At 38.7% G+C, this 19,311-nt stretch overlaps 1 protein-coding gene across 3 annotated transcripts in view; it reads right to left on the bottom strand.

Moving 5' to 3' along the window:
- Positions 1–19,311, bottom strand: part of LOC127496156 (interferon-induced GTP-binding protein Mx-like) — a 34,868-nt gene that overhangs the window by 8,709 nt on the left and 6,848 nt on the right. For 2 of the 3 annotated variants that reach the window (XM_051863835.1, XM_051863834.1), the window contains exons 4-8: positions 12,478–12,612; positions 11,938–12,092; positions 11,378–11,516; positions 2,751–2,949; positions 2,578–2,656 (exon numbers count right to left, since the gene is read on the bottom strand). In XM_051863835.1, coding sequence (XP_051719795.1) covers positions 2,578–2,656; positions 2,751–2,949; positions 11,378–11,516; positions 11,938–12,092; positions 12,478–12,612 — 707 coding nt within the window. Of the gene's footprint in view, positions 1–2,577; positions 2,657–2,750; positions 2,955–11,377; positions 11,517–11,937; positions 12,093–12,477; positions 12,613–19,311 lie in introns of those variants that run through there. The other variant, XM_051863836.1, reaches the window with a different exon arrangement.

Below are 19,311 nucleotides of genomic sequence, written 5' to 3'. Positions count from 1 at the left end.
TTGGCATGTCAGTTAATTTCACATTCAAAATGGGTAACACTTTATTCTGATAGTCCACTTTAGAGATGCTACTAACTATACGTAACTTTGCAACAATGTGTCAGCTACCAGTCATTAGACTATCTGCCTAATATCTCTTAACACTTTATTTTGATGGTCCCCCTAGAGACATTCTATATAAGTAACTTTGCAAGCACGTCAACTTATTCTACTAGCCCTAACCCTAACCTAACAGTCTACTAATACTCTAATGAGAGTTAGTTAGCATGTAGTTGCAAATGAATGATAGTTAGTTGACATGGAGTTGCAAAGTTACTTATATGTAATAGGCTGATCCCTTTAAGAATGGTGCATGGATTGCGTGGTGGGTTGGTATGTCAGGAAATCACATACCTACCACGGACCACAGAAGCAGCCAGATCATTTCCATAATGACCAATGCAATCTACCAAGAGCTGAGTCTGGTTTTTAAGACATGCTTTTTTGGCCATTAAATAATGGCGCAAATACTAGTAAATTGTGTGTCTTTAGTAAAACCTGACAGTAGCATTATTATTTTTTATTTTGCAAAAAGAAAGCAAACATACATTATTACTAAGATATCTTCATTTGTGTAGATGATAATGAAATGGAAAGACTAACACCTGTGTAGGTGTTCAGCTACATCTAATTGTTTCTATAGGATTTATTATGTTTATTATTATGTTTTTTTAGATGCAGAATATATCTCATGGTATTAGTTTTGAATTATGTTAGGTTAATAGTTTTGAAAAGATTATGTAAGCCTTGTATGCTCCCCAAGACTGAAGAAAAAAATGTTTTATAGTTTTATATATTTTAAGCAAGCATTACTCTAGTCTTAAGTGTCACATGATCCTTCAGAAATCATGGTAATTTGCTCCTCAAGAAACATTTCTTATTATTATTACATTATTGTTGTTAAGTTGTGCTGCTTAAAATTTTACTGATATTGGAAATAGAAACTGCAAAATATCATTGAAATCTCACTTGTTATTGTCTATTAATAAAAAAAAAAAAAAAAAAACAGGGACAATATATATATTTTTTTATTTATTTATTTATTTATTTATTTTTATTGTTGTTGTCACGTGTTCGGACTTTCTGTTTGCATGTTCATTTGTTACATGTCTCCCTTTGTTCGGTTTCACGCCACTTGTTTGCTTCCATGGTTACCATCATTAGTTTAGTTGTTTCAGCTGTTAATCATTAATCAACTCGTTTCTGTTCATTATTCAACCTCCACTCTTCCCTGCACTCTTTGTCCAGTCTCTGTTGTCTTTAAATGTGTTTGCATCATCCGTTTGCCTGCCTTTTGAGTTTGATTAAAGTCTTTGAGTTTTTGAAAACCTGTTTCCTCTGCCTTCTTGGGACCTCATGCATACATCGTTACAGTTGTAGTTTCCATAAACTATTATTATAATTAATAATTATGGTAACACTTTAGTTTTAATTTACTTTAGTTTTAGGTTCAATTCTCAATATTAACTAGTTGCTTATTTATTAGCATGCATATTACTAGAATACTGTCTGTTTATTAGCACTTATAGAGCACATATTAATGCCTTATTCTGCATGACCATTCCACATCTCTTAATCCTACCCAGCACCTAAACTTAACAACTATCTTACTAACTATTAATAAGCAATAAGGCAAAAGGCAAAAGTCATAGATGATAGTTAGTTAATAGTGAGAATTGGACACAAAACTAAAGTGTGACCATAATTATTATAATGTTTGTATATAATGAACTTATATAGAGTAGTGCAGGGATTACGTTATCTAATATAACATTATATTACGTTATCTAATCTTACGTTATATAATTTGCCACTGGTTCCCTCTAGATTTTCCTATGGGTTTTTTAAAATAGGGTTTTTCTACAACGTAAACTGCACACACTGATACGTAAACTGCACACACTCATACAATGATATTTATTTCAATGATACTCATACCCCAATCATTCTTTTACTTATTAGAAACATACTTTTTTGTTGTTGTTGTTTTGTTTTTTTAATAGCATAACAGCTTCAGAATACGCATTTTCAATATAGGTTTATGCAGTTTATATCATAGAACAATATGTCAAAGTATCGTTAACAGGCTGGTACTAATATAGTGGAAGAAGACAATATTAAGTTATAAGTTATAACCTTAATTGAACTAAACTATACCTGTTCTATCTCCATGCAGCATATAATCGCAGTTTCTGACATTATACTGCATCCTGACTGACTCCTGACACCAGAGAATCAGCTCTTGAAGCTCCGCCTTCTTAGGTCGAGCGCAGCAGCTCATTTGCATTTAAAGGGCACACACTGAACTGGCGCGTTTTTGCTCAACCCCAAAAAGTGGCAATTTTAACATGCTATAAAAATTATCTGTGGGGTATTTTGAGCTAAAACTTCACATACGCACTCTGGGGACATCAGAGACTTATTTTACATCTTGAAAAATGGGGCATAATTGGTCCCCTTTAAGATGTTTTTGGTAGACAATAAGCTATACATTTCACAAGTCAATAGAAGGGTTCCCTATTATCATTTATTGCTTGCCTTAATATGATCAGCCAGTTCTTTGGTCAGCTTGTCAGCCAGGCATTGAATAGAGGCTTTACCGTCATTCAGTAGTGAGCTGTGAAGAGAAAGAAATATAATATATACTATTATATACATTTACTATTTGAATTTCCTTGAAATATGCAAACCGTTCATGAATGTTATGTTACCTGAAATAATTGTGGTTCCTGAAAAATTCCAGTTCAGCCTCCATGGCTTTGTCAAAAGGAATTCTGTCATTGATATCACTCTGACCACGGCATCGCACAATAATGTAGCCCTTGCTAAGAGGAATGACTTTGCCCTGGACAATGTTCAAAACATCAATTTCTGCTCCTCTGTCAATGAGGTCTGGTTTTGTAAGAATTGCTACTCTGAGTATTTAAATGACAAAAAAAAAAGAGAGAGATAAAGTTTAGGATAAGCAAAAATCATACAGCTACATTGTATACAGTACAGTCATGTCCAAAAGTATTGGCAGTGACATAAATTTTGCATTTTAAAAATCTGTCTCACTGGATTATAAGAGCAGAAGTGCTTATAAGATTATAAGAGAAGTGCTTCCAATCACTGTGTTTTTTTGTGTTAGCAATGTCCTGGTGTCAAGAGGGGCAGCAAAGAAGACATTTCTCACCAAGAAAAACATCAAGGACATGCTGAAATTTTGCAGGAAGAACAAGGACTGGAGTTGGCTTGCTCACAATTCTGCCCCAAAACACTGCCACATAGAACGCCTCAGTTACTAATGTAACCCATGTTCCCTGAACGTTACATCAATAATGATGAATTGGGGTCTCGCCTCGCCACCTCCAAGTTGTAACTATACGAGTCAATGGACATTGGCCAGTGAGATTTGCATGCCGAGACACTCTTACCCAGACACACGGGTATTTATGACTGGCTTGCACATACTTTCATTCACGTTTTGCTGAGGAGTCGAGGCAGGGATCCCGGACATTCAGCAGTGGTTAACCCTCTGGGGTCTGAGGCTGATTTGGGGTCCTGGAGTAGTTTTCACATGCCCTGACATTTGTGCTTTTTTCAGTTGCTTATAAACATATTAATCGTAACACATACTCATTATAACACATACTCATTACACTGTTGTAACAAAGTTCAGTGATCAGGAAGGAAGAGGACAGGGTTGGCTTTGAGGATTGTTTGCTTTATTCCTTTTCACCAAAAGGGACAAACAAAAAGTTGCGCTCACTGTGCTGCAATAATCACTCCCCACAATAACATAAATCAAATCTCTGCTCTCCTGAGCATCAGCAGTCACAAACGGTCCTCCGTCTAGCCTCTCTCTTCCCTGGTCTCGTTTCACTGTGGCTTTTATTCGGTCTCTCCACACCAATTACTGAAACAAGACACAGGTGCTCGTCATTTGCACTTGACCCACTTACCCACCACATGTCTCCCAGATCTCTCTCCCATCACAGACCTCGCTAAACCACGCCCCCTCTACCACATACCCCCATCACATACCCCCAGTCTGCGGGCTGGTGAGGTCTGAATATTTAGGCACAAACCTTCTATAGTATCCCAGCAGCCCCAGGAACTGTCTCACCTCCTTTTTGGTCTTGGGTCTAGGACAAGTTGCAACTGCTGCCGTCTTGTTAATTTGGGGACGCACTTGTCCGTGACCAAAGTGGAAGCCCAGATACCTGACCTCCACACGCCCAACTGTACATTTCTTTGGGTTGGCCGTCAGACCAGCCACTCTCAGAGCTCTCAGAACAGCACGCAAATGTTCCATATGACGCTGCCAGTCATTACTATAGATGATGATGTCATCAAGATAGGCAGCGGCATATGCAGCATGCGGACGGAGAAGTCGGTCCATGAGGCGCTGGAAAGTGGCTGGTGCGCCGAACAGCCCGAAAGGAAGCATAACGAATTGTTGTATTCCAAACAGCGTTGTGAAGCCTGTCTTTTCTTTAGATACAGACGATAAGGGGATCTGCCAGTATCCTTTAGTTAAATCCAGTGTCGAATAAAAATGAGCGGTGCCTAGCGGATCAAGCAATTTGTCAACCCGCAGCATTGGGTACACGTCCAATTTTGACACAGCATTTACTTTGCGGTAATCCACACAGAACCAAACCGAGCCGTCCGTTTTAGGTACTAAAACTACCGGGCTCGCCCAATCACTGTTGGATTCTTCTATTACTCCCATACCAAGCATCGCCTCTAATTCATTTTTTTTTTGTGTGTGTGTTCAGGTAACGATACGTCCGGCTGCGCACCACCACGCCCGGCTCGGTCTCAATATTTTCGGAAGCCAAACACACCAAAAGTAGGACGAGACAGCGCAGTTTTACAGAGCTTGCGCCGCACTGACATGTCATCTGCGCCGTTCAATGGACCGAGCCACGCGGCTGACTCATCAGCGCAGTGAGGATGTGCTTGCTTGCACCACTGAACAAACAGCGTGGCGCGAACTAATCTCACCAGCGTGGCGCTGACCATTTAAAACAGCGCAGCATGAATCACATTACTGCTCTGCAGAAGTTCAGTTGTTTTTACCTTTACATAAGATAATGAATATAAAGAGAATGAAATTATACATTTCTTTTGTTTATTATCTTTCATATTAGTAGTAGACTACATGTACACAAACGGTATTGTTCCTTAGGCTACGATTGCATGCTTAAATAAGCCTATATGGTGAAAAATACTATAGTAAATTCTATAGTGTTTTTGAACCATATAGTAAATTGTAGTATACTGTATATATTATAGTATTTACAACACTTTGTTAATGAATGCTACAGCATACTGTTATTAACTATAGTGAATTAATAAACTGTAATAAATACTGTAGTATACTTTAGTTTTTACTACAATAAACTGTAGTGTAGGCTATATTATAGTATAATACACCCTATCGTAGAAAACTGTACAGTATTGGGTAAAGTAATTTGTTTATATTACTATAGTTGTTCTGTTAGGTTTCAGCAACTATAGAATTACCACAACAAATTAATTCAATTACATTACTATAGTATGGTTCAAAAACACTATAGTATTTACTATAAATTACTACAGTATTTTTTTCACCTGGGATACACCACACATATACACACACTTCCGTTCTAGTTTAAGATCTGTAAGATTTTTTAAGAGAAGTTTTTAAAAGAAGTCTCTTCTGATCACAAAGGCTGCATTTATTTGATCAAAAATAGAGCAAAAACAGTAATATTGTAAAACATTTTTACATTTTAAAATAGGCCTAACTGTTTTGAGTATATTTTTAAATATGAATTGTGATCAAAGCTGAATTTTCAGCATCATTACTCCAGTCTTCAGTGTCACATGATCCTTCAGAAATCATTCTAATATACTGATTTGCTGCTCAAGAAATATTTCTTATTAATTTTGAAAACATTTTTTTTTTTTTCAGGACTCTTTGATGAATAGAAAGTTCAAAAGAACAGCATAGGTTTTGTAACATTATAAATATCTGCTGTAACTTGATCAATTTAATGCATCCTTGCTGAATAAAAGTATTCTTTTAACACTTCGCAAGTAATTTAGAACTCGAAGTTGGGAGCAACACAAGCACTTTATCTCCCGGTGCAAATTCTCACAGTCTGGTACCCCTGTTGTACAGCCGGGTCTGTCTATCCTGGGCCTGTAACAAATTCTCCATAGAGAGCCGCCCTAAAGTGTGGAGTTTTGTTCTCAGGTCCAGTACATACTGAATTTAATTTCGACTCTCCGAAGGTCCATCCTCCCAAGTCTCTTTAAGAACGTCTAAGGCCCCTCTGGGCTGACGTCCATAAAGAAGCTCAAAAGGGAAAAAAACCCCGTGGAGGCTTGCGGGACCTTGCGCACAGCGAACAAGAGGGGTTCCAACCATTTATCCCAATTTTTGCCATCTTCATGAACAAACTTTCGAATCATGGTTCTTAATGTGCGATTAAAACGTTCCACCAGTCCGCCTGTTTGTGGGTGATAGACGCTGGTGCGAATTGATTTACTGCCCAATAATTCGTAAAGTTTGCGTAATGTACCTGACATAAACGCCGTGCCTTGATCAGTAAGGATCTCCTTCGGGATCCCCACTCAGGAGATTAAATGAAACAGTGCGTCTGCCACACTCTTGGCGGAGATGCTGCAGAGCGCCACTGCTTCTGGGTATTGTGTTGCATAGTCCACTATCACTAATTGAAAGCGATGCCCCCATGTGGATCGTTCTAATGGCTCGATGAGGTCCATCCCAATTCTTTCGAAGGAGACCTGCATTAGAGGAAGGGGGCGGAAAGGCGCTTTTGGGGAGGCCAGCGGATTTACCAGCTGACATTCACGACAAGCCGTACACCACCTGCGCACATTCTCGTGAATGCCCGGCCAAAAGAATCGGGTCATGAGATGATTTAGTGTCGTTGCGTGACCTAAATGTCCAGCCATGGGATTACAATGAGCCACCTGGAAAAGCATTTCCCTACGGTTTTTCGGTATTAACAACTGTGTTGTATCTTGTTTGGTCTGAGTGTCTTGTGTCACTCGATACAACCGGTCTTTCATAATAGCAAAATATGGATAGGAGAGCAGATGAGCGGGCTGGAGAGGTTGACCTTCGATAGAACGGACCTGTTCAAAAGCATTTTTAATGACTTGTCCTGAGATTGTTCCTGGGGAAAATCATCATGCTCCGAGAGGATCAGCCTCTCAATTGCACTCTGTTCCCCTGGATCAAGTCTCGGAGGTCCCAGTTCAGCCTCTCGGGTTGAATCAGGCTTTGATGGATCGAGGTTTGGTTGCATCCTGAATCCACCAGAGCCTGATAGGTACCCCCCTTAATACTCATAGGTATTTGGTACCAGCCAGCCTGATCGGGGCAGCCTGCGGGATCCGGATCATTGTTCCTACCTCCATCATTGGACACCTGTCAATAAAATGCTCCGCCCCCGGGGTGGGCCTTGGAAAGGACCTGGAGGACGGGACCTAGGGAAAGGGACAGGTCGAGGGGAAGAGGGAGAGGGAGAAGACGAAGGGGGAGAGAGAGAAACTGCTGGCAGGGTTTCGCCGACCCTGTGGCTCGCCACCATCTGGTCCTCCCCGCCAGTGGAATGGCCGAGTCCAGCGACGTCAGGTGGTGGCACTGGACCCACTCTGCCGTCCTCCTAGGCAGATGGGTAAAACAAGCTGTAGCGTGCCTTTTGGCAACTGCCCTGTACACAGTTATAACCTTCCCAGCTCCCCATGTAAACCCAAAAAAAATAGTCATCCAAACCAATGGGATGGAAAGGCACAGGGCTTACCTGGAGACAGTCATGGCTGCTGTTCCTCTTATCATGATATTTCATGCAAAAGAGTACTTTGGTTCTAAATTATTTTTCAGCCATGACCAGTGTTGTTAATGCTGGGGAAGCCAATGGAGAGGGATGCTACGGAGGCCACTTTTTGCCGAAGGGGAGGTAACGTGTGGTGGATACACATATGGACTGACCCAAGGGGCAGTGCTACATATGGAAGTTCTCTACGGTAGATCCTGACTAAGAAGGGATGGAACCACTACAAACGCAGAGATGGGGCAGAGCAGACTGCCAAGGGAACAGGTTAACTGACAGGGGTTTACCAACAGGGAACTGTACCATGGTGGCATATGGGCATCTAGCCCAGTACAGGGGCTGACTGACCGGGCATGCACACGAGTACTGGGCCTGGCGTTGGATACCTCCACCATGTCTGACAAAGTAGGCGCTTCTATCCCCCCGCTAGTGGTGAATGGCTCTGCAAGTGAGACACTGAGCCAGCCTTCCTGCACATTACCCAACACATAAGAAACTGGCTCTACCTGGAGATTGTAAATCTTGCAAAGGTGTTAGGTGTTGCCTAGCCCACAGCTCTGCAGATGTCTGCACCACACCCCAATGCCCAGGAGGATACAACACCCAGAGTGGAGTGAGCCCTCACACCGATGGTGCACGACTCGCCTTGGGATGGGTACAGAGACAGCCTTTCAAAGAACTGCTCAAAGCTTCTGAAGCTCTGCGTGCAGTCTATGTAAACACGCAGTGCATGAACTTTTATTGAAAAAGTGGGTACAGAAATAAAATGAAACTGAAGATCCTACACCCGGCCCTCCTCCAGGTAAAGGAGTGGTGTGCAGTGTTAATTTCGTTAACGAAAACTATGATGAAAAATGTTCGTTGATGACATGTTTTTCCATGACTAAGATTAGACGATGAGAGATGACACCAATGTCATTGAACGATAACTGTGACTAAATCAACACATGCAATATCGTTGACGAAAAAAGATGAAACTGAATTTTGTTTTTGTCGAATAAAGGAGACAAACATTACAGACTGTTTTTATGAGTGTTCATGCTTACGGTTACGGTTGGACATTAATACTGTTATCAGGATGATCACAGAGGGTTTTTTCGCATAGCCTACGTGACTGAAAGGGCTCATTATGCGGGTCATTATGCTGGTCATTATGCTGGTCTTTGTCTTCTCAGGTGTGAATCACAGCATTATTCGTGAAGAAATCACGCCTCCATGCATACTGTGTTTCTTGACAAAAAGTGTCTTACAAAATTACAATCAATATATTGTTTTATATGAACGAGTAGGCAGGATAATTTTTACATCGTTTTGAAGCAGAAACTCTAGGCTACAACCTCCAATACCCAGAAGTCTTGTGAACACATATATAATATTAGTTTTGTGGCCTTATTTCAGTGCCTTAAGTTTTTTGTTTCTTCAATAACCATGCATAAACGTTATTCCTTCAAAAATACAAACATGTACATGCATGTTCCTCACGTATTATGGTAGCCTATTTTCTGCTGAATACAGTGTAATGACACTTTTTCCATTAATATGTTTATGAACAACTGGAAAAAGCACAAATGTCAGGGCATGTCAAAACTCCTCCAGGGCCCCAAAAATCCTCAGACCCCAGAGGGTTAAAAGAACACGTTTTACTTAATCTTTGCAACTTGGCAACCATGCACACGTGCTCTCTCTACACTGAGGAAGATGCGCGGATGTTCTGAAAATACAGACAAGTAAGCTGGAGTTCAGCAATCTTCATTTGAGATTTTCTACTTAAATTAAAGTGTCATTCAGTCGCTCGTTTGCTGACTAAATCTGTGACCAAAGCATAGGCTGATATCCAGCCGTTCATTTAATTCTACTCCACCTTAAAATAACATTAAAACTGAGCATGTATTTTTTGAGTAGGTAAAATGCCGTAAATACATGACATTTAGTCAAATTACCTAATCTTTCCCAGTCAAAACTGACTGCATCCACGCCCCGCAAATTACACTATATTAGTGCTTTTCTCGACAATATACCTTTGTAGAAGTGGGGATTTAGCACTTACTAACATGAACAAATATAGACTCAGACTGCAGAGAGATTTAAGATTAAAACTCTCTTTGATACAAAAACATACCTTTCTGTGGGTTAGTTTTTAATGTTGATTATACCAGCAAGAATGCAATGTTTCCTGAATATCCACACAATTTCAAATGTGACATTGATTTTATACAACGGTTCAACAAACAAAAGGACAATATTAAGTGATGTACATTTTAAACAGTATTATCATTATTTTGCAACGAAAGCCACAGCAGAACTGCAGGAACCAATCATCTAACCGTGAGCTCTCAGGACAAGGTGGAGGCTTCTACTTGAGTCCGATGCCCACGGCGGCCCAGGCAAGCATGGCTGTCAACCTTGAATCTGACTCAGCATGAGCTACCCACCCAGAGCGGGAAAAGCTCAGCTTCATCTTCCTCTCCAGAGATAGCCCACTCTCCGATGCAGCTATCGACATCTGATCTTCATTCGGAGCACCGAATGACATGCTGAGTCACCCGCGAGAGGGACCCGCCCCATCATCCAGCAGCTTGGTGGCACATGGCACGCTTAGAGGAGTGGGAGGTGTGTGGGGACTGGCCCGCCAGAAGAACTCCCACTGTAACCCTCAGGTCTCCCAAAGTGATAACCAGACCCATGGCTCTGCTATGAGAAGTGCTGGGTAGCAGCAGAGGGTACTCATTCCTTCGTGAAGGAGGAGAATCGCGACCGCAATACCAACAGGAACATGCTCTTGTATGTCCACTCTATGCACCCTCACACTGGCAGCAGAGATCTCCTCAGAAATAAAGTATGTTTTAGCAATTAAAATTCTGTTTCTTTGCAAAGGAATCCACTTCAGTTGAAGGATGACTGGAATGATCGATCATTGTTCACAACCGCTCGGGTCCGAAGCAAAGTATGAATGAAAGTGAGTTCGAGCTGGCCTTATATACTCGTATGCCCAGGTAGAAGTGGCTTGGCATGCAAATCTCATGGGCCAATGTCTATTGGCTCGTTTAATTACCACTTGGAGGTGACTTGGCTTCCAGGCAAAATCAAATACCTCAGTATTGATGTAACGTCGAATGTGACTGACTGAATAGGAACCTGTAGTCAATCCTCAAAAGGCAAATGGACACGCAGAAGCCAAAAAATTGTGATCATCTCCAGTTACTAATAAGACAAGAATGGCTCACCATCAGTCAAGTTTGATATTATAAGAAGCTGATATTCAGCATGCCAGAGCAAATTGCAGACGTTATGAAAAAGAAAAGTCAACCCTATAAATATCGACTCTTCAGCATATATTGAATGTTTTTGTCAATAAAAGCCTTATACAATACGTATCATAGAAACATGCAAAAAAGCAGCAAACCTTGCATAACACCAAATTTATGTCACTGCCAATACTTTTGGCCATGGCTATATGTTGAAGAAATATGTTACAGAAATACAGAAATATGTTTGCAAACCAAGAGTTCTGAGTCCTTCTGGGTCTGAGTTTTGTGCCATTCTTAGTGCTTCTGTTGTTGCTATGTCAACATTGCAGGGCACAACAACTAAAATGATGGTTTCACTTTTAGCAATATATTTCAGTATCAAGTTTTTGATCTAAAAAAGACAAAATGTTCTCTGGTTAGGGAGAAGAGAATCTTAAAGTCATCATGAAACACTGAAACACATTTTCCTACTGTCAAATAGGAGATTATATATATATATATATATATATATATGCACTGTATCCATCAGGAAATGGTTTGATGGTGAAAAGTAGCCATTATACCAGGGGGCAGATTTTCACATTGAAACTTAATGTAATGCAATATATACTGTATATATATATATATATATATATATATATATATATATATAAATAAAATGTCTAAAATATTTTTAACACATGAAAGTTTAGAGATAACGATAGGAATTAAGCCTATAATGACTTCTAATGACCTAAAAGAGGAGTCTCCTGTTGTACACTGACACTGCTTTGAGACAGACGTTGCTTTGAGAAAACACCACATATGCTTACCTGATCTCCAATATCCTCAGGTTGACCGCTCACAGGTACACGGGTTATACCAGGTAGATCGATCAGAGTGAGGTCACACACATCAGGAGATGAAATTTCCAAAGTGATGAGTTCATCACAGATTCCAAGTGAATTTCCAGCAAGCTTGTTCTGAGCTGTTGAATTGGCATTCAAAGTATGCATCAGATAAATACAAGAGTAGCTATAGTTTTTCCAGTGGGAGTGGCTTTGACTCTCATAAAAACACCTCTGGACTGCAGGGCTGTACATCATTCATTACTTAATTGAGAGACTTTTCAATTCTAATTCATTTCTTAAATTTGAACTGAAGTGGCAAACATGATGCATTATGTGTAAATTAAACTTAAATTTAAGGAAATATAATTATTATTTTTCAAATTCCAATCCAATACATTAATTTATAATGATCAAAAGCGTGAATGTTCTGGAATTATCTTTGGACACACATGAAACAGGATAGTGCATACAAGCTCTTTTGATGAGATCATCAAATCTTTGAGTTTTTTTTTTCATACTGACCTTCTCTAACAAGGTTATCCACCTTTAATGGGTCATTAAAGGTCTCTCTGTGACCACTGTAGGAAATGGTCCCTGTCCATGGACCATTTTTGAGCCTCTGCAATTTCAGCTCAAGAGGACAGCGAGTGACTATACCTAAAAAAAATAAATACAAATAATAATAATAGTTTTAATAAAAACAATTTAATAATGGTTTTCAAATTTTGTGGACTGGGTAGTTATTGTAAGGGAGGTTCCTAGTTCTCAAATCTTGTTTGTTCCCCCCATTCAAATGTGACACATTGAAAATATACATGAGAACCAATGAAGTTTATATAGTTTCAATCAAATATGTTATTGCACATATCATTACAGTTTTTTTTATTCGCTTTGATACTATTTTCACAAGTAAGGTGTACATTTACAAAACTCCAAACTGATCACACTTCTAACACAGTCATTCTTTCAAAACTTGTTCTCATGCTTTCAGTCTAGTTGTACATATTTTCATTCTACATAATCACTGTTTCAAATCACAAGATCATTGTGATATGTAATGAGAACATTTGGTTTAATCACCGAAACACAACAGTATGATCTTCTTTCAATTTAGTACTTTTAACAATCAGTTAACCCAATAGCAAACAATGCAAGATGCATGTTTCAAATCACCCTTGTTGCTGAAATATTTACACAGGTTACAGATGCAACAATTAGAAAATACACTTACATTACCTAAATTACATAACTTACATAAAATCCATAATGTTTGTAATAGTATCTACAAACCCGATTCCAAAAAAGTTGGGACACTGTACAAATTGTGAATAAAAAAGGAATGCAATGATGTGGAAGTTTCAAATTTCAATATTTTATTCAGAATACAACATAGATGACATATCAAATGTTTAAACTGAGAAAATGTGTCATTTTAAGAGAAAAATAAGTTGATTTTAAATTTCATGGCATCAACACATCTCAAAAAAGTTGGGACAAGGCCATGTTTACCACTGTGTGGCATCCCCTCTTCTTTTTATAACAGTCTGCAAACGTCTGGGGACTGAGGAGACAAGTTGCTCAAGTTTAGGAATAGGAATGTTGTCCCATTCTTGTCTAATACAGGCTTCTAGTTGCTCAACTGTCTTAGTTCTTCTTTGTTGCATCTTCCTCTTTATGATGCGCCAAATGTTTTCTATGGGTGAAAGATCTGGACTGCAGGCTGGCCATTTCAGTACCCGGATCCTTCTTCTACGCAGCCATGATGTTGTAATTGATGCAGTATGTGGTCTGGCATTGTCATGTTGGAAAATGCAAGGTCTTCCCTGAAAGAGACGACGTCTGGATGGGAGCATATGTTGTTCTAGAACTTGGATATACCTTTCAGCATTGATGGTGCCTTTCCAGATGTGTAAGCTGCCCATGCCACACGCACTCATGCAACCCCATACCATCAGAGATGCAGGCTTCTGAACTGAGCGCTGATAACAACTTGGGTTGTCCTTGTCCTCTTCAGTCCGGATGACATGGCGTCCCAGTTTTCCAAAAAGAACTTCAAATTTTGATTCGTCTGACCACAGAACAGTTTTCCACTTTGCCACAGTCCATTTTAAATGAGCCTTGGCCCAGAGAAAACGCCTGCGCTTCTGGATCATGTTTAGATATGGCTTCTTTTTTGACCTATAGAGTTTTAGCCGGCAACAGCGAATGGCACGGTGGATTGTGTTCACCGACAATGTTTTCTGGAAGTATTCCTGAGCCCATGTTGTGATTTCCATTACAGTAGCATTCCTGTATGTGATGCAGTGCCGTCTAAGGACCCGAAGATCATGGGCATCCAGTATGGTTTTCCGGCCTTGACCCTTACGCACAGAGATTGTTCCGGATTCTCTGAATCTTTGGATGATATTACGCACTGTAGATGATGATAACTTCAAACTCTTTGCAATTTTTCTCTGAGAAACTCCTTTCTGATATTGCTCCACTATTTTTCGCCGCAGCATTGGGGGAATTGGTGATCCTCTGCCCATCTTGACTTCTGAGAGACACTGCCACTCTGAGAGGCTCTTTTTATATCCAATCATGTTGCCAATTGACCTAATAAGTTGCAAATTGGTCCTCCAGCTGTTCCTTATATGTACATTTAACTTTTCCGGCCTCTTATTGCTACCTGTCCCAACTTTTTTGGAATGTTTAGCTCTCATGAAATCCAAAATGAGCCAATATTTGGCATGACATTTCAAAATGTCTCACTTTCAACATTTGATATGTTATCTATATTCTATTGTGAATAAAATATAAGTTTATGAGATTTGTAAATTATTGCATTCCTTTTTTATTCACAATTTGTACAGTGTCCCAACTTTTTTGGAATCGGGTTTGTATTCAGTGTGTTATCAAAAGGTGTGCAGTACAGTATGACACAGTCATGAGGTTTTGAATAGAGTTTGCTGCCAATACAGTAAATGTTCTCACTGTACCATATGACTGAATCTATAACTGATTTTATAGACGTTACGTTGGTATATGTGGTTTACGGGGACTCTCCATAGGCGTAATTATTTTTATACTGTACAAACTGTATATTCTATCCCCTACACTAACCCTACCCCTAAACGTACCCATCACATTTACATTTAATAAAAATATAATTTCATATGAATTAAAAAAAAAAAAAAAAAAAAGTCCAAACAAGGTCTAAAATTACTTGTATTACCATCCTTGTTGGGACATTTGGTTCACAATGCAGTGTTGCAGGACCACACACACACTTTGAAAATTGTGGTCATCATCTAAGATAAACTGCTTATAATTCATTACATTTGATTATCCATATCGGAAATTGCAAATAATTTCTATAGATACTATGTCTATAGAATACATTTTTTTAAATTGCTTTGGTGCAATTTTCACAAGCAATTGGTACATTTTCAAAACTCTTAGTACTAATATCACAACAGATCATCAAAAGTGCACTTTTTTCAAACATTTCAGCATGTTTTCAATTGTGTTAATGCAATACACAAAATCACAAAGTATTCTTTTCACTACGCAAAATAAGTGTTTCATCTATATAAATGTTTCATTCACAGTAACTGCCTTTCGTAATGCAATTACTATCAAACTTTTGATTTGCATCTCTTTTCATTCAGTTTAATACATCTGTCTGTTATTTAATCCAAGTGATCTTAATGGTTAATCATTTGGTGATTATGATTATCCGTATCGGTAATTGCAAACAAAGTAGAAACTATATATATACATATATATATATATATATATACATATATATATATATATATATATATATATATATACACAATCTGTATCTATAGAAATCACCAAATGATTCATTGATTAACCATTAAGATCACTTGGATTAAATAACAGACAGATGTATTAAACTGAACGAAAAGAGATGTAAATGAAAAGTTTGATAGTAATAGCATTATGAAAGGCAGCTACTGCGGATGAAACATTTATATAGATGAAATACTTATTTTGTGTTGTGAAAAGGATACTTTCTGATTTTGTGTATTGTACTAAAACAATTGAAAATATGCTGAAATGTTTGAAAAAAGTGCACTTTTGATGATCTCTGTTGTGAGATTAGTACTACGAGTTTTGAAAATGTACACCTTACTTGTGAAAATAGCACCAAAGCGAATAAAAAAAACTGTAATGTGAATAGCAGAGGAAAATATTTTCAGTGAGAAAAAAAAAACAAAAACAAATGTTTAAAGACTGTGTTTTAAAGAAAGTGTTTCCTTTTGTGTAAGAGATATATCATCTCTCCTATGGGCACACCGAAGTGCCTAGGCCAGTTGATTTAGGAAGCTGGATTGATTTGACCCAGTTTGGGTTGATAATCATTCATATTCAGCAGAGGGGAGAGAAAACTTTGAAACTGCCTACAGCTAAGAGCACGTTCTTTCAAAATCGAAGGGTTTTGTCTGAATGTTTTCTCTCACACCAAAATTAATTGAGTGGTGGCCGGTGACTGGGAACTGAAAAAGCCACAATGTGCTTAAAAGCAGAGACTAAAAACTCTTTAATCCTGTAGATTCTCTAAAATACATGTTTTTTTTCCCCCAACTTTCAGTGTTTATTACAGGCAAGTAACTGTTAAAATTTGGTATTAAACATAAATTATTCAATATTCAGCCATGTTTGGTGAATATTGCAATGTTTCACTTACATGCACATGTAGCCAACACATTGTGTTTACATTTTCATATATTTTTGTCCATTTCTACACTAAAAATGCAGAGTTATTTATTTATTTATTCCAAACACTGTAGTGAGACTGTTGGGTAAGGAGGGTTGATTTGATACAATTTGGGTTGGTATTCATTCATAACCAGTAACCCAATTGTGCCGAGTTGGTAATGTGGACGTGTAAGCACATAATCCAAATTCGAACGCCAGTGAGACAACTGACTGCAGTGTAGCATGTTGTTTTAACCCTCCTAATGCATTACAAAAATGTATATCTCTTTTGCATTCCAGGGTCTGTTTGGACCCGGTGGAACGTAAGCTTATAAAACAGTCATAAAACTTCCCATTAAAGGGGTCAAATTATGGTTCTAAAAAGAACATTATTTTGTGTATTTGGTTTAATGCAGTGTGTTTACACGGTTTTAAGTTCAAAAAAGTCATTATTTTACACATACCGTACATTATTGTTGCTCCTCTATGCCCCGCCTTTTTGATATTTTTGTTATTTGAGGTCTTTTGAAGTGTCTTGTTATTGCAATAATGCCACATAAATTTGCAAAAATGCACATAAGTTACCACTAAAAGACTTGATTTTAATCATATTATTTACTTCAATAAAATAATTAACTTTAGAATGAGAAATTAATTTTAAAAACGTAAATAAAACCATCAAAAAAAACAAAAACAAAACAACAAACAAACAAACAAAAAAAACAGCATAAGCAGATATGAACAGGAGTGAATAGTGAACACACACCTGTGTGTGTGTGTGTGTGTGTGTGTGTGTGTGTGATCATGTTCGTTCCACATTGTTTTTGTGCTCTAGTACCAGGCCTTCATTTATGTGTGAAAATTTTTAGATGTATGGAGGAATTATTGATTTTATTTGCCAATTTCTATAAAAATGAATTCTATTGCAGTCACACCTCTGTCTGTGTACGTGTGTGTGTGGTCATGTTCGTTCCACATTGCATTTGTGTTCTAGTACCAGGCCTTCATTGTGGTATGGAAATGTTCGTATTTATGACAGATTTTTTATTATATATATATATATATATATATATATATATACATTTTTTTTTTTTTTTTTTTTTTGACAAATTATAAAGAAAAACGCATTTTTTCACATTTCCCATTCATTTTCAACTGGCCCCAAAGACCAGATTTGTTAAAAAAAAAAAAAAAAGCAACCTAATCAAGCCCAGTTTTTTTTTTTTTTTTTTTGTCTGTGTGTGTATAGATAGATAATGTAGAAAAAGTCACAAAATCTTATTCCACTGAGATGAAGGGAACCATTTTTTTTTTAAACTAAGGAAAAGTCGATTGACCCCAAGGACCAATTGAGGGTTAAGGGTGTACATTCTTCTGGTGGAAGGAGCCCTAGCACTCAGAATGGTCTCATTTACATCCACTGGAAGTCCAGTATATCTCAGCCGGTCCCCCTCAGGGGCCAAACATGAAGGTTTACGCCTGAGACAGGTGAGGAACCAGGGTCTGAGCCACATAGAAAGGGTACGAAGCCTGCAGCATGTAACCCTTACCATAAACATGGATTTTAGAAAGTGAACGAAGCATTCAGCGCATGCGCTTACCATAAACATGGATTTAGAAAGGGCACGAAGCACTCGGCCTGTGCCCCAACGCTTATTTGCCTCTGGAGATTGGCCCTTGGATGAAATCCCCTGGCTCATAGCCACAGCTGAAATGGTCTCATGTGCAGAAGGCCCAAAGGTATTATCGTGGAAACAACTGCTAAGGCCTAGAACTCTTTGAAAGTGATAGAAAGTAATTTCCTGACCTAGCCTAATATCGTTCAGGGTGTTTAAGATGGACTTGACACGTGTAGGGGACAGCTGTGCCCGCCTGGTGACCGAGTCCCATACAACCCCTAAATACGATGTCCTCTGGGCAGGAGACAGAACACTCTTCTTTGCGTTGAATCTCAACCCCAAGAGATACAAGATGAACAAGGACAACATCCTACGTCTCAGCGCAAGCTCTTGAGACTGGGCCAAATTCAGCCAGTCTTCTATGTAATTTAAAATGTGGATGCCCTGGAGTCGCAATGGAGCCAGAGCTGCATCCATGCATTTTGTGTATGTGTGAGGTGACAAGGCTAGGCCAAATGGAAGAACCTGATATTGGTAAGCTTGGTAAGCAGTCAGCAAGTGCAACTATTCCGGTTTCACGGTAGTGAAGACAACGCCATTGAAGCGTGGAGGACGGTGTGCAAACTGTATTCTGTAGCTTTTTCCTACAGTTCTCAAACCCAAAGGATATATGTTTGGCAATAGTTTCCACGCTGCCACCGTCTCCAAAAGGGGTACTAATTTTGACGCAACATCTGGTGAGGCAATGTCTTGTGATGCAACATCTTGATGGGTGAATGTTAAATGGCTGACTTCGTTAATTATCTTTCAATTTCCAATCTACCGTTTGTCTCAAAAATCATTGAAAAGGTTATTGCCACTCAACTGCAGTCTTTTCTAGCTCTCAATGATCAGTTTGATATATTTCAGTCTGGTTTCCGTTCACATCACAGTACTGAAACTGCCTTAGTAAAGGTTATCAATAACCTCTTACTTTCTGGTGACTTGGGACAAATTACTCGCTGCCATGGTTTTCAATACCACTGTTATG

This window comes from Ctenopharyngodon idella, chromosome 15, assembly GCF_019924925.1.
Source record: "Ctenopharyngodon idella isolate HZGC_01 chromosome 15, HZGC01, whole genome shotgun sequence".
Lineage (NCBI taxonomy): Eukaryota > Metazoa > Chordata > Actinopteri > Cypriniformes > Xenocyprididae > Ctenopharyngodon > Ctenopharyngodon idella.
The sequence above is the reverse complement of the archived record's forward strand: the minus strand, read 5'-3'. Positions and strand labels throughout refer to the sequence as shown.